The 12,132-nt window shown below is 41.6% G+C and overlaps 1 protein-coding gene across 1 annotated transcript in view; it reads left to right on the top strand.

The window, feature by feature from the left end:
- Positions 1-12,132, top strand: part of LOC146200258 (uncharacterized) — a 61,978-nt gene that overhangs the window by 6,485 nt on the left and 43,361 nt on the right. The window contains exons 3-5 of the mRNA XM_084592311.1: positions 2,307-2,316; positions 5,088-5,182; positions 8,158-8,313. Coding sequence (XP_084448437.1) covers positions 2,307-2,316; positions 5,088-5,182; positions 8,158-8,313 — 261 coding nt within the window. The remainder of the gene's footprint in view (positions 1-2,306; positions 2,317-5,087; positions 5,183-8,157; positions 8,314-12,132) is intronic.

Below are 12,132 nucleotides of genomic sequence, written 5' to 3'. Positions count from 1 at the left end.
GTCGTCCTCGCTTTAGCCACGCAGCGCTGTCTTTTGATTCTCTGTCATATCTTGTTCGCGTGCATCACTGCGCTGGGTCACCACCCCAGAAGAGTTCACCTTCTAAGAAATATTAGTGAGTTATAGCTCACTGGAGGTTTTAGTCAAGGCATATTTTACACCCTGCCCCTCCTCCCCCTCCCCAAAATTAGGTTCCCTGCAACTAATTGGGTAAGGTGGAGGGAGAACCACTATTTTTGGTTCTTCTCCTAATGAAAAACGTACGTACTGACAATAAAGAGACTCCGAAAATGTCGACAGTTAGGAAAGCCACAGCAAAGGCTGGACGTGAGAGTTTGAATGTTTTTTTTTTCTTTTCGGAATAAAACAATTTATGCAGATGCGTTTGGAGGCTGTAATTTGTATTTATCTCCACTGCGTGTGCTCCCCTTCCAACTAATTTTGGGGGTTTATTTTCGTTTTTCCAGCTTATGAAAAAAAAATTCATTGCTTCTCGACCTAACGTAAGAGCGCCACGAAAATGTTACGGCCCGTTGGTTATGCTCGGCCTTCGAAACATAAAACATATACTTCAACTTCAGTGCCATGAGCTTCTCAGTAAAGCATGGTGTAAAGGGTAAAGCACAGTTGCAATTTTACCTCTTGATGACCCATTTCTTCCTTTAAGAGATGCCACTACAAATAGCTGCATGGCTATCACGTGGCTACCATCTGTGTCAATCGGGATTTTACAGGGATGCGGACACCAGATTTTCCGCAGAACGAGACCTTTATCAGTACAGCGTTAAGAGGCACAGCAGTGGACGGGATGGCAGGGAACCACCTTGCATCAATGCACATGTATAAGTCACAGTAGCAGTCTTCTATCAGGAGTCTGTGCCCTTACCATCCTTCCTGGTCAACTTTTGCACTTTTTTCAGCCATTCACGCGCATTATAAGCAGGAATAAGTCTCCAAGGGAGTAAAAAGAGGGTAACATGTCCTCTAGCGCCCTTCATCGTAAAGACATGGTATTCTCTCCAAGCCCTGGGGTAGATTTTCAACACGAACTATAAACAATGCTATACTTTAGTAACAGAAACATATTTTCTTCTTCAATAATATTTACTTGCCAATGAAATAAGACATTTAACGTTTGCACCAGAAGTTTTGATGTTATTGTTTAGATGACATAGAAACCTCCCTTAATATATTTTAAATTGTTAAATTTTTGCCTTTTCTCAACGAAGAACTGGCTTCCGTATTTCTAGTGAGAAAATCTGCCCCATAGTTCGGACAAAATGCCCTGTCTTTAATTGGAAGTGCACTAGAGAACAAGCTACTCCCTTTTTACTATCTTATAGGCTTATTTGCGTTTAGAATGCGGTCCAATTTGCCTATTTTTTTACCTTGTCGTGTTTAATGAGGTGCGCCACTTACATGCTTTTTAATTTCAGAATGGTTGTTAAACGCGGCGGCGAAAATAGGGTGTTGCTTTCAAGCATTGCCCACGTGAAACCAGATTTGATTCAAGCACTCAAAAAAAAAAAAGGGTTAAAAAATTTTTTTCTCTCTGTTTTCCGCGCATGTTTTTTCAACGTAGGTTAGGTTGATCCACTTGCGCCTACCAAGCACAGCCGGTTCACTTTGCATCGCTGAATATCGTCGTTGATTATTTTTGAACACCTTTACACCATTCAACCTTGGATAATGATCAGATATCATGAGCTGTAATTGCCGAATAACTCATTTTAGGCGCCAGGTTGATTAAACGCTACAACATTGAATACGTTCAACATGCAGGCTCAAACGTTTTGTCATCGTATACTTGAATATCACTGAGGACAGCTTCCTTATGGCCTACAGGGATGATCAGGTGTTGACTCGAATAACACGCTGTTACTCCCGCTCTTACCGGCGCTCATTTCAGTAACGTCTCAATTGTTGAACCCATTTACATGATTCACCCTAAGGCAGTAACAACACGGCTGAAAATGGCTCTGTTAGTTTCACTTTCTCGAAGTACAGGCTGTGCAAGCGAACACTCCCAGTTGACCTATTGAATATGCTTATGGTGCCCAAGTGGAGCCAGCTGCAACGCGCATTATTCAACCTACATTAGCGAGCGTGGTTTGAATAACGAGCTCTGTTACTTCAACGATGGGCACAACACTATAAAGCAACTCATTTGGAATAATAGAGAGATTCGTGGTGGATGTTTTCACGTGAACGGGTCTAATGAAAGATGGTTGTTGGTTAACGCATAAAACCTGCTGCTACATTAGCGAGTCATCGCTGAATATTCTACCTTTTTGTTCTGGTTGCAGAAATTAAAGGGTAAGTGCGCACCGTACTCTTCTACGGGGTCATGTTCTCTGGTGTTCATATGCCAAATCCAGTACCGCGGGTTCAGATCTCGTGTGACGTGTAGGCAGAAAGCGAAGGACATGCTTGTGCTTTGCGATCTTATCACACGTTGAAGGACTGTAGGTGCCCAAACGTAAGTTGGAGCACTACGCTATGGCTTCTTTTGGAAGTTATGCACGTTAAATCATACATATATAAGTTTACAGTCGATCTTTGTTAACGCTTTGAATATTTTTCCGTCGAAAGGATTCATTCTGTAACCCAATAGTTCATATGGATCAGGATTATTTTTGAAGGGTGATAGTGCATAACGGCTGTGAGCCTTCGCTTCGTTTTTTCAAAACCAGAAATTCTGGTTATTTTCTGCAAAGCGTTTTCTAAACAATCTTTTTGTTTTGCATGTTACATATCATCATAACAATAACCAATATATCCCCACATCTTCTCTCGGCAAGGTGTCATTTTCTGTTTTTTTTTCTTTTAGGTTATAAAAATACCACCCGTTGGGTTCCTCTCGCCGTCTTACTTATTTGTTTTCAGAGTAGGACAAACTTCGAAAGCAAACTTTCGTTAGGCATCGGAAGTTTGGCCATATCTCTCAATATGTTCACAAGAGTATCCTAAAATTATTTTTCGGAAACGCCATTACTTTATTTTTCGTGAGAGCACGAAGAATTTTAAATGCGGATTTTTAACACAGATTGAAATCTTAGGTTATCTTCATCCCTTCATGCATAACAGTATATAGCAATACCCACAGCTGCCTCACTATTAAAATGTTTCTCAGAATTCTGTTTCTCTAGAATCCTGCATCCATATGAGCGCTGAGCCTAAACGCTGTCACAAAGAACCGCAGCAAAAGAACAGTGAAGAAATTGAATAAAAGGAATTTATTCAATTATTCAATACAGAAGAAAACAAAATAACGTGTGCTGCTTTCAATTCGTGTAAAGCCATTCTAATATTAACGAAGAAAACTGCCAGAAGGACTATCTGGATCTGAGTTAGTTGGTTCATGTCAAAGGTGAAGCTACACCCGAACGGAAAGGACACCATAAGAAAGAGAACAGGAACCTAGCCTGTCTAACGCTGATTTTTATTTTAGGGAGCCGAAAAATATAAAAGCGGAATTAGAGAGCGAGAAAGTGAGGAGCAGTAACACGAAAAATATTTTGAGTGGCCGTGATGAAATAGATGTGGTTGACGTCACGGAATCAATGCGAAACAAAAACAAGAAGACGCGTAAACGCGCGGTTGTAAGGCTCCAACTTGGAAAAAAATCAAAGGCAAAGAACTCTCTTGGATTTTTCCAAACCGTATTGCTTCTGCAACCTTAACACGATTTTCATCTTACAGAGGAAAAATAACAGCGCTTTTTCTGAAGAAAAAGAAGAAAGCCAGACAACCATATAATTTTTGCAATTGTGTTTTGCGGATGGGAACGGCGGAGACGGTGCATTTTGTTCTCTCCGCCATTCGCTATAAGGAGAGCCTACACCTGAAACGTACACTTTGGGGCAGGACGACGCTGTGAAATAGACGGCGTAGTGAACAGAGAGGCACAATCTGATCATAGAGTTTACTCTACCACGGCGTTCTAGCAACCCCCAATTCTACGTCTAAATTGCAGAGAAAGCTGTCCTAACATGCCGCTGTATAAAAAAAAAAAAATTCACATCAGACCGTACGCCAAATGTTCATGAAGGATACGATAAGTCAAGCCTATTTGTATATCCCAATACCACGAGAACTGTGCGCACGTGAGTTGTATGATAGCTTCCAATGTGGCTCTCGTCATTAAAGGAGCATTCCAGAAAACGAGCGTTCGGAATGTGATGTACTTGTTGAAGACAGGAAGCTTCCTTTCGCGGGAACAGTCCCTGTTTGGAGCTAATTTGAGCAAATACTAATAACTTATAGCTTCGGAGAGGCTTGAAGCATTGTAAGACAAAATTGCTGTTGCCATACCTGCCAGCTAGCACCTCTAGTTGTTCAGAAATGAAATTTATCGTCTATTGGGTAATTAAAAGGTAAGATTAGAACAAAGGCTTATTCATTTTAGTCGTAGGTAGACGAACGCAGAACATCCATAAATGCGAATGCGGACTTCTAATGCTTAAAAATGTAGGCCCCAAATAATAATAGAAGTTTCGCATCAGCACAAGTCAGCTTTCAAACGACTCGAGGTCATTTTTATAACCGGCGCCATCTTCGACTGCTTCCTGTCTAAGAAATACTGCTCCATATCTGATAAGAACAGCCCCAAAAGGTATAAACGGCCTGACTGCAATGCATACCAGATCTAAGAAGGCGTCAGAACAGAATACAGAGCAGCGAAAGGTTTGTGTAGATTCCGTTCTTGGTCAATTATCTTGCAATTCTGGCGTGTGCTAGTTCCAATCTCGATTAAAGAGAAAACGAGTGACATCTCTTAGAACCACGCATGATATGTTGGCGCCATCAACTGCAGGCTACGTGAATTGCTCATGGTCATATTTGAGCTCATGTGGCCCCTGTGTACTCAAACTTTGCGTGAATCTAGGTAGGAAGCGTCAAATTCCGAAGCATTTGAGGTCTACACAATTACATCGAGTTACCGCGCAGTGCCTAAAAGCAGGCCACATCCGCCACTAGTATTGCCTCTTTACATGCAAGCAGCTTGAACACAAGTCGCATCTGCACCGGTATGCTACAGTTTTGAAGCTCCCTTTTGTGATCTCTTCCTTCCCATGTCCCGTCAGTAGCAGTCCGGAGGTGGCCCAGGCGATCTGCATCGCAGCTGTGGGGCTCGCTGCTCTGCTGGGCGTTGTCCTGTTCTTCCACACGAGGGCCGCACGTGAGCATCTTCTATTATCGCTGGAGTTGCTCTTTCATTTTGTAAATAGAACTTCTCTGGGAAGAATAGCTTGCACGTTTCAACAGAATAAATAGAATAAAGATGATACTTCACTCACAGGCATACGGGTAATGACATGTCTTATTGAGAGAAAGGCAGTTAAGAAGCAAGCTGGAGGACGCGGATATTCAGGAGCAATTTAAATATACAAGGCCAGCTAGAAACACTGCAGGTTTCCTCTGAGGTGTTGATTTAGTTTCGACCTTTTTTGATTGAGGCTTCAGTGGGATTCGATACCGACTGCTCCTAGCCTTGCTTCTACCTCTAATCTACGCGCTGTTTTAATTTTGCTTCAGCATATCACCTCCCTATGTATGGATGCAGTACAGTTTACATACAACCAAATTTACCTGAAGCTGTTTTCTTGTTTTTATATTTTTACCGCTACTGTGATGAGCGCATGCAAGAATATCAGATTGAAGAGATAAACATAAATAAAGAGCATGCACGGAATGTGATAGATTCCATTAAAACAAAATAGTGTCTGTAAAAATGATTGTTTCCTTTAGGAGCAATTTATCTTTAGGAAACACTATTTTAAAGGTAACAAGCTGTACATCAAGAATGGCACTGATGGTCTGTGAATATCCTAAGCGTACTAAAAAAATTTAAAAAAAAGTAAGGCAAGTAATTAAGAGCACGGTAGTTTGCTACCGTGGCAACGAGATGTTCGAGCACGAATGTACATTTGCGCAGCCTTTATTTCTTGCTCCTTTGTACTAGTGCGCACCGCTACGATGGCTTTGTGACCTGCGCGTGCCTCCTTTAGATCGAAGTTTACTATTTCTGTCTCCAGCTACGGAGGCTGCAGTTTGATGAAGACGTCTTATGTTTCTGTGCGAATAGAGTATCTCCGAGCTCTGCGCATGGTGCTGCCTTGTTCGCAACAATATTATTTGTAAAGGCAACATAATTTAATTCCTTCCTACTCCGCAATCCCAACCTGTACCAACAGAATGAAGAAACTCCTACAGGACAACTGAATAATACTGCAATATTATATAACAAATTTTCTTACAAAAGAACATCTGACTCGCCGAACACGCCACCCGTGCTTTAGTTTTCCAGACCGCCCTCTTGGCGGGTGGATTCTATATCCGTTGAAAAATAAAGTTTCTCCGCCACCACAACCACACACCACAGACAAAATGTTGTTGTAGTGCGGGCAGTTATGGCCGATTTTTTTCCGCTGGTATTTGAGCATTGGCATGTGAGTCAATTTCGATTGCAAGGACACTACTCAAACTGAAATCACTGCAGAGCTTAAGTGTTTAGCGTATGGTTGATATATTTATTCTGACTCAATTTTTGCCATACTAAAATGCGAACTGCAGCGCATAATAGATATTAAGGTGCAGAACTACCCTCAGGTAATAAATGGGATTGCACACTCAAGCTAAAACTACATTTAGAGCACTATAGCCATTTGGCGAATGAAAAAGAGCTGGTAGACTGACTTGTAAAAAGAAAGGACAGCACTGCTTGGAGGATACGCTCGGGATGTGCCCCAAACAGACATGTCAACGGAAAAACGTAGACAGGCTTGGGATATGTAAGACGTATAATTGATGCCCTGCTGATCGTTAACGTAATTCAGCGCATATAAGCAAAGTGTAGCAGGTAACGATACATGGTGGGCTGTGCAGGTGGTAATAGTAAATTTACTAGGAGAGCGCTGATGTAGCTAGTATATAAGCGAGGCTGATGCAGATTGGGAAGTATTTTTCTTAAGTAAAGCTTATACTTAAAAAGCTTAAAAAGCGGTTGAGCCGCGGACCTAAAATAAAAAAAAAACGTCACAGAGGAGCTCATTTTAATAGTTTAGGAGGATGATAGGCAAAGTGCTGACCTATACTGAATATTTTTAACGTGCCATTACTCAATTAAGCTGGCTCTCGCTCGCGTCAAGTCTCAATGTCGCAATTTGAGCGGTATACACTCCTGGGCATCACAATTAATAATAATCTTATTTGTCTAATTCTAAAAGCAATATTAGCTCGCCCCCGTCGAGAAGCTTGTGTCTTTTAAAGCGGAAATGAAAATACGATACACCTGGACCTAAAATGTCTACCTTTAACTCATTAATCCTTCCGTAACTAGGAAGTATGTTGTGTAGCCCGCCGTGCATTCCTAAAATGAAAGACCCTTTAAATGACCCCCGGCTTCAACTTCATGCTTATTGGAACTATATATCTCGTTTTGATCTGATGACAACCAATAATATCCTCGTTTAAGAACACTTTAAAAACATAAGCGTGCTTGCAGGGCCTAAATTGATTTACGCTCTGTATTTTAGCAAGTTTAATATTTCCACTGGTCCATACCTAACATGTCGATACATGCAACACACTCGATATAGCCAGAACTATAACCTTTATTTGTACTACGCGAGTGGTAGTACGTAAAATAGTTTTTCTTCCTATATCTCAAGTTAGTACTCTCCGTGAGTGCTATTCTCGTTATTTTGCCTTGATTGTTGACTCATATGGCGGTGGACTTGGGAGCTGGCAGTTTTTATTTACTTTTTTTTTTTATTCTTGCCTTCTCCGTGGTTTTTATGAATGCAGTATGTGCACAAAAACATCGATTCTTTTTATATTATCACGCACGTGAATGATCTACAAAAGCGGCACGTTGCTTTTGCTTACGTTTTGACCCTTATGATATAATACGTTATATAAATATTTTGTGAGATTTCGTCATTTTCTGTCATAGCAGAGGCCGTGGGCCGGTCGGCCTGCAGGGTCATCAAAAAGCCCAAAAAATGTCAGAGGGCGAATAGAAAGAAAAAAAAAAAGGACAAACTGCCATGACAAAAAAAAAATCTAACAATGACAAGGAGACTTCATGTTCGCCTCATGGGGCTCAGTTGGTCATTGACCCGCAAAGCTGCGCTGACCGCCGTGCATTTGCAGCTCCCCGACGCATCGCCGTTCGCAAGATCCATGCTGAGGTCGGCGGCGACGAACCGCGAGGCGAGGGCAGCAGAGACTTCGATGGCGGAGGCAGCTCGGGCCGCAGATCCAGGGACAAGTTTGGTCGGCGAGAGGAAATTCCGGAAGAACCGCAAGGTTCGTCGCTCACTGCGATTCATATGTGTGGAAGCAACGCGACAATACAGGGCTCGTCCTCCGGGCCGTTTATATAGCGACGCCATTAGCGAATAGCAATGTCCCTCCGGACTTGTTGACAGAGAATTTTAGGCCCGCAAAAATCGAGGATAGCAGAAATGCGGTAACCAGTGGGCTTGCAGAATTCTTTTATTTTGGAGTATAATGCCGTGACGTCTGGCTTTGCCCTCCGGCACGTTCCAGCGATTTCGAGCAAGTGTACCAAATGCAACAGTAACTGAACCCAATCAAAGTATTTTGATATTTTTATATATTCAAATGTATGGTGATTATTGATCGCTAATTAGCACAATGATAACTTATTGGCCTAATGACGACTCACTAGGAAGTAGGAGAAAAAAAAATAACCAGGAAAATGCACGGCGTTCTATGGCCACTGCTATGGTTGCTAGCATGTAGCAACGATAATATCATGCTTCCCAATAATAATATTAATCTCAAAAGAAATTTGCAGTAGTATTCAGCTTCTTGGCGCAGTTTTGATGAGTATACAGCAGAGTGTGCCTACATTTAATCTACAATTCATGAGAACGAGCGCACTGCATACCATGCTCATAGTTCCGCTGCTCGTTTGCCTAACTGTTTTATAGTTTGTTTGACTAAATTTCCTCCTGCTGGTTTCTGCACGCTTGCACTGATGCACCTAAATCTATAGTTGCGTTTCGTCACAGCCCTTTCGTAATTGTAGAGTGTATAACCTAGGAGACATTACTACCTTCACGTGCACAATCTGTCCACTTCGTTTCCTTCCGATTCCTTGCTGTGCACCCCCTCCTATTGCCTTTATTGAAATCCAATCAATTATATACAGTTTAAGAAATTGTGCCAATAAATAATGCGTATCGAGGATGCTACTCCCCTAAATATTTTTGTTTTCTTAAGAAATTGAGCGCTAAGCAAATCAATACAATTATTTTACCTTCAATCCTTTGAAGATTGATAGATGGATGAAAAAAAAAAAGCTATTTTATACAGATTTGTTGTGTTTGCGATCGTTGCTGGTCACTTGTGCGCCATGGCTTATTCTCGGTCCAGGATGCCGCACTTCGCTGCTGCCATTGTGGCTCGGAGTACGAGAAATCTTTCCTCTTGCTCGTACTCGCTGGCCAGCAAGTGCTCCCATTGCGTCAGATTCGAGTTTTCTATTTTGGTGTCCAAGTTTGCCTGTGGACTGATCCATGTGACGTGCTCGAGTGTCGGTGTACCATGACACCATGGGCATTCATCTTCATGTTGCGTACGAAAATTCTTGTGTAATTTGTGTCTGTATGAATAAGTGCCAGTTTGTAATCGGCGCAAGCCTACTGCCTCCTCTTGGGTTAGCTCTTTTGTGTGTGCTGGGAAGCGTTTTCACTGGCCTCTGTAATGATCTAGTATATCTGAGTATACGGGGGGATGACAGGGTATAGGTGCCCGTGGTGCAGAGTGTTGAGTCCGCCCGGTCGACGTACCCTCAAGCTTACTCATCTGCTGCCTTGTTGCCCCTTATACCCTCGTGTCCCGGAACCCATATTATACTGTGATTAGTGTTTGTTATATGTCTTGTCGTCGTTTGCAGGATGCGATTGGCGATTCTGTCAATTCTGCCTCTTGTTCGACAAGCATGTTTGAATATAGTGAGGTGCTGCCCCGTTACATCGCCGTCAGCTATTTGCAGAGCTATCGCGGCTGTTGTTGTTTATTCTTGCGCTGCATATTTCTTTCGCTCACGTACAGTGACGTACCAACTCCATATGGTATAACTATAAGAGTGCTTGAGGTTTTACTCACCACCTCATATGTTTCAAATATTTTTGCTTATTCCTTAAAAGTTTATTTTATATGACATATTGTATTCGAGTTTTCAAACTAAATAATGATTGCAGATATTGCACGTGCATCTCTCACAGCGCTTTCAGGCATATTTTTACGGAATGAGAAACAAAATAACTTCCATTAAACTGCTAAGCGAACGTGGCTGCTAATAATTATTCATAATTATTATTATTGGTGTATAAACCAGTGGAGAAAGTGTGGTCTCTAAGGTTAACGATCGAGGTGTCTCCACTGTTTGGACTTCATAGGCTTGCTACACTTTCCAGTGACATCTCTAGCCTGGTTGTGTTCCCATAACAACTTCACAACGCGTGCCAGCAGGCTTGTTAAGTTAGCTTTGCTTTTTCACTGCCTTCTTTATTATTTTTCCAAAAACAGCCTGATAAACATCATGCGGAGAATAGAAATGCCCTTCAACTACAAACAGGTGCATACACGCCGCACGCAAGACATATCTTGGTATGAAAACTATATAGCTGGTGACCTCGTAAATGAATTGTATATTCATATTGACAAATTGAGACAGATCGCTGACAGTGGTTTGTAAGAACTATTTTTCGGGATCTCACGCACACAAAAAAATGAAAGTTTTCTAAAGTACTGTACAATGTGTACAACTGTCAAGCAGTTAACACATGAGAAGCTGCAAAGCTGTTAAGAAAAAGTGCAATTGTACGATCACAACGCACTGAATTAGGATGAAAGACATACCTTGCACCCAACCAGGAAGGTGAATGGGAGAGTTATAGAGAGTGCACGTGTTGTTGCAGTGTAGCCTTAACAACCACTGGTTACTTGCCTTCGCAATGCGCGCATTGTCCATCTCCGTTAAGGTATTCTTAGATCACACTCGTTTACTGGCTCTCTCTGTTCCTTCCCTGTCTCTTGAAGCTAGACCTATAAATTTTCTTTCTATAGCTCGGTGCGTCCTTCTCAGTTTATGGGCAACACTTTTTCATTAGGCTTCACTTTGTTCTCCATAACTGAGTACGGCAAACGTGCCGCTACTCTATGCTTTTCCTCTTGCTGCATATTGGTAAAATGCTGTTCATTGCCTTAGAGTGTCTGCAAAGCGCGTTTACCTCCACTTATATTCTTAAATCTATTTCACTCTCGTGATTGGGATCTGCAGTCACCACCTGCCATAAGCAGGCACATTCCCTTAATACTTCCAATACTTCGCTCCTCATCTCGAACTGCTGTTTCCTTCCAGGTCTAGTGAACATTATTTTGTTTTATGTGTTATTGCTCAAACCGAGCGTTCGAATACTTGCTTGTCAAGATCCTCCACCACGCTTTGCAATTCGCTCCTTGAACAACGCTGCAAGGTGGTATCCGAAGATTACTACAGCATTCTCCATTAATTTCTCTCTCCAGTGCATTTATAACCGCGGCACACGAGAGATTGTATCTAATGGCCTAGTCACTTTTGTTATCGGGTTTTTATAACCTTTCCTGCGAAGGAATATAGTCGTTCTGCGGCTCTTAGATATATTTCACAATTTTTACATATGTCTCTTCTGTAGCCACGTTACGCATATATCTGCCAGACTATAATATCTAATATAATATAATATAATATAATATATTATCTATAATATCTAAATAATATCTAATATAATATCTGCCATATATTATCTGCCAACTGAAATGCCGGCGTCTAATATGTGAATCTTATATACTATGCATAGACTATGGTTATAGTACTCGTTCGTCGCGTAATTGTGCAAATGTAGTCAGTTGTCTGGTGTTTTTCGAAAATGCACTCCTGTTCGTTGGTTCACTGAGTCTAAACTTCATTAGCTATTGTTTTAGTAAATACCTTGTAAAGAGTGTACTTTGAGCTGGCTCGTCTGCACTAAATAATGATTTTGGCGCTTCTTATATTGATAAATTAATGTCATCCTGCCTAGGCTCCGGAACGCCTGATTCCATCAGCCGCTG

The sequence above is a fragment of the Amblyomma maculatum genome, chromosome 2, assembly GCF_055883805.1.
Source record: "Amblyomma maculatum isolate TAMU_Amacu chromosome 2, ASM5588380v1, whole genome shotgun sequence".
NCBI lineage: Eukaryota > Metazoa > Arthropoda > Arachnida > Ixodida > Ixodidae > Amblyomma > Amblyomma maculatum.
Note: the sequence above shows the minus strand (reverse complement) of the source record. Positions and strands in the feature narration are given on the sequence as shown.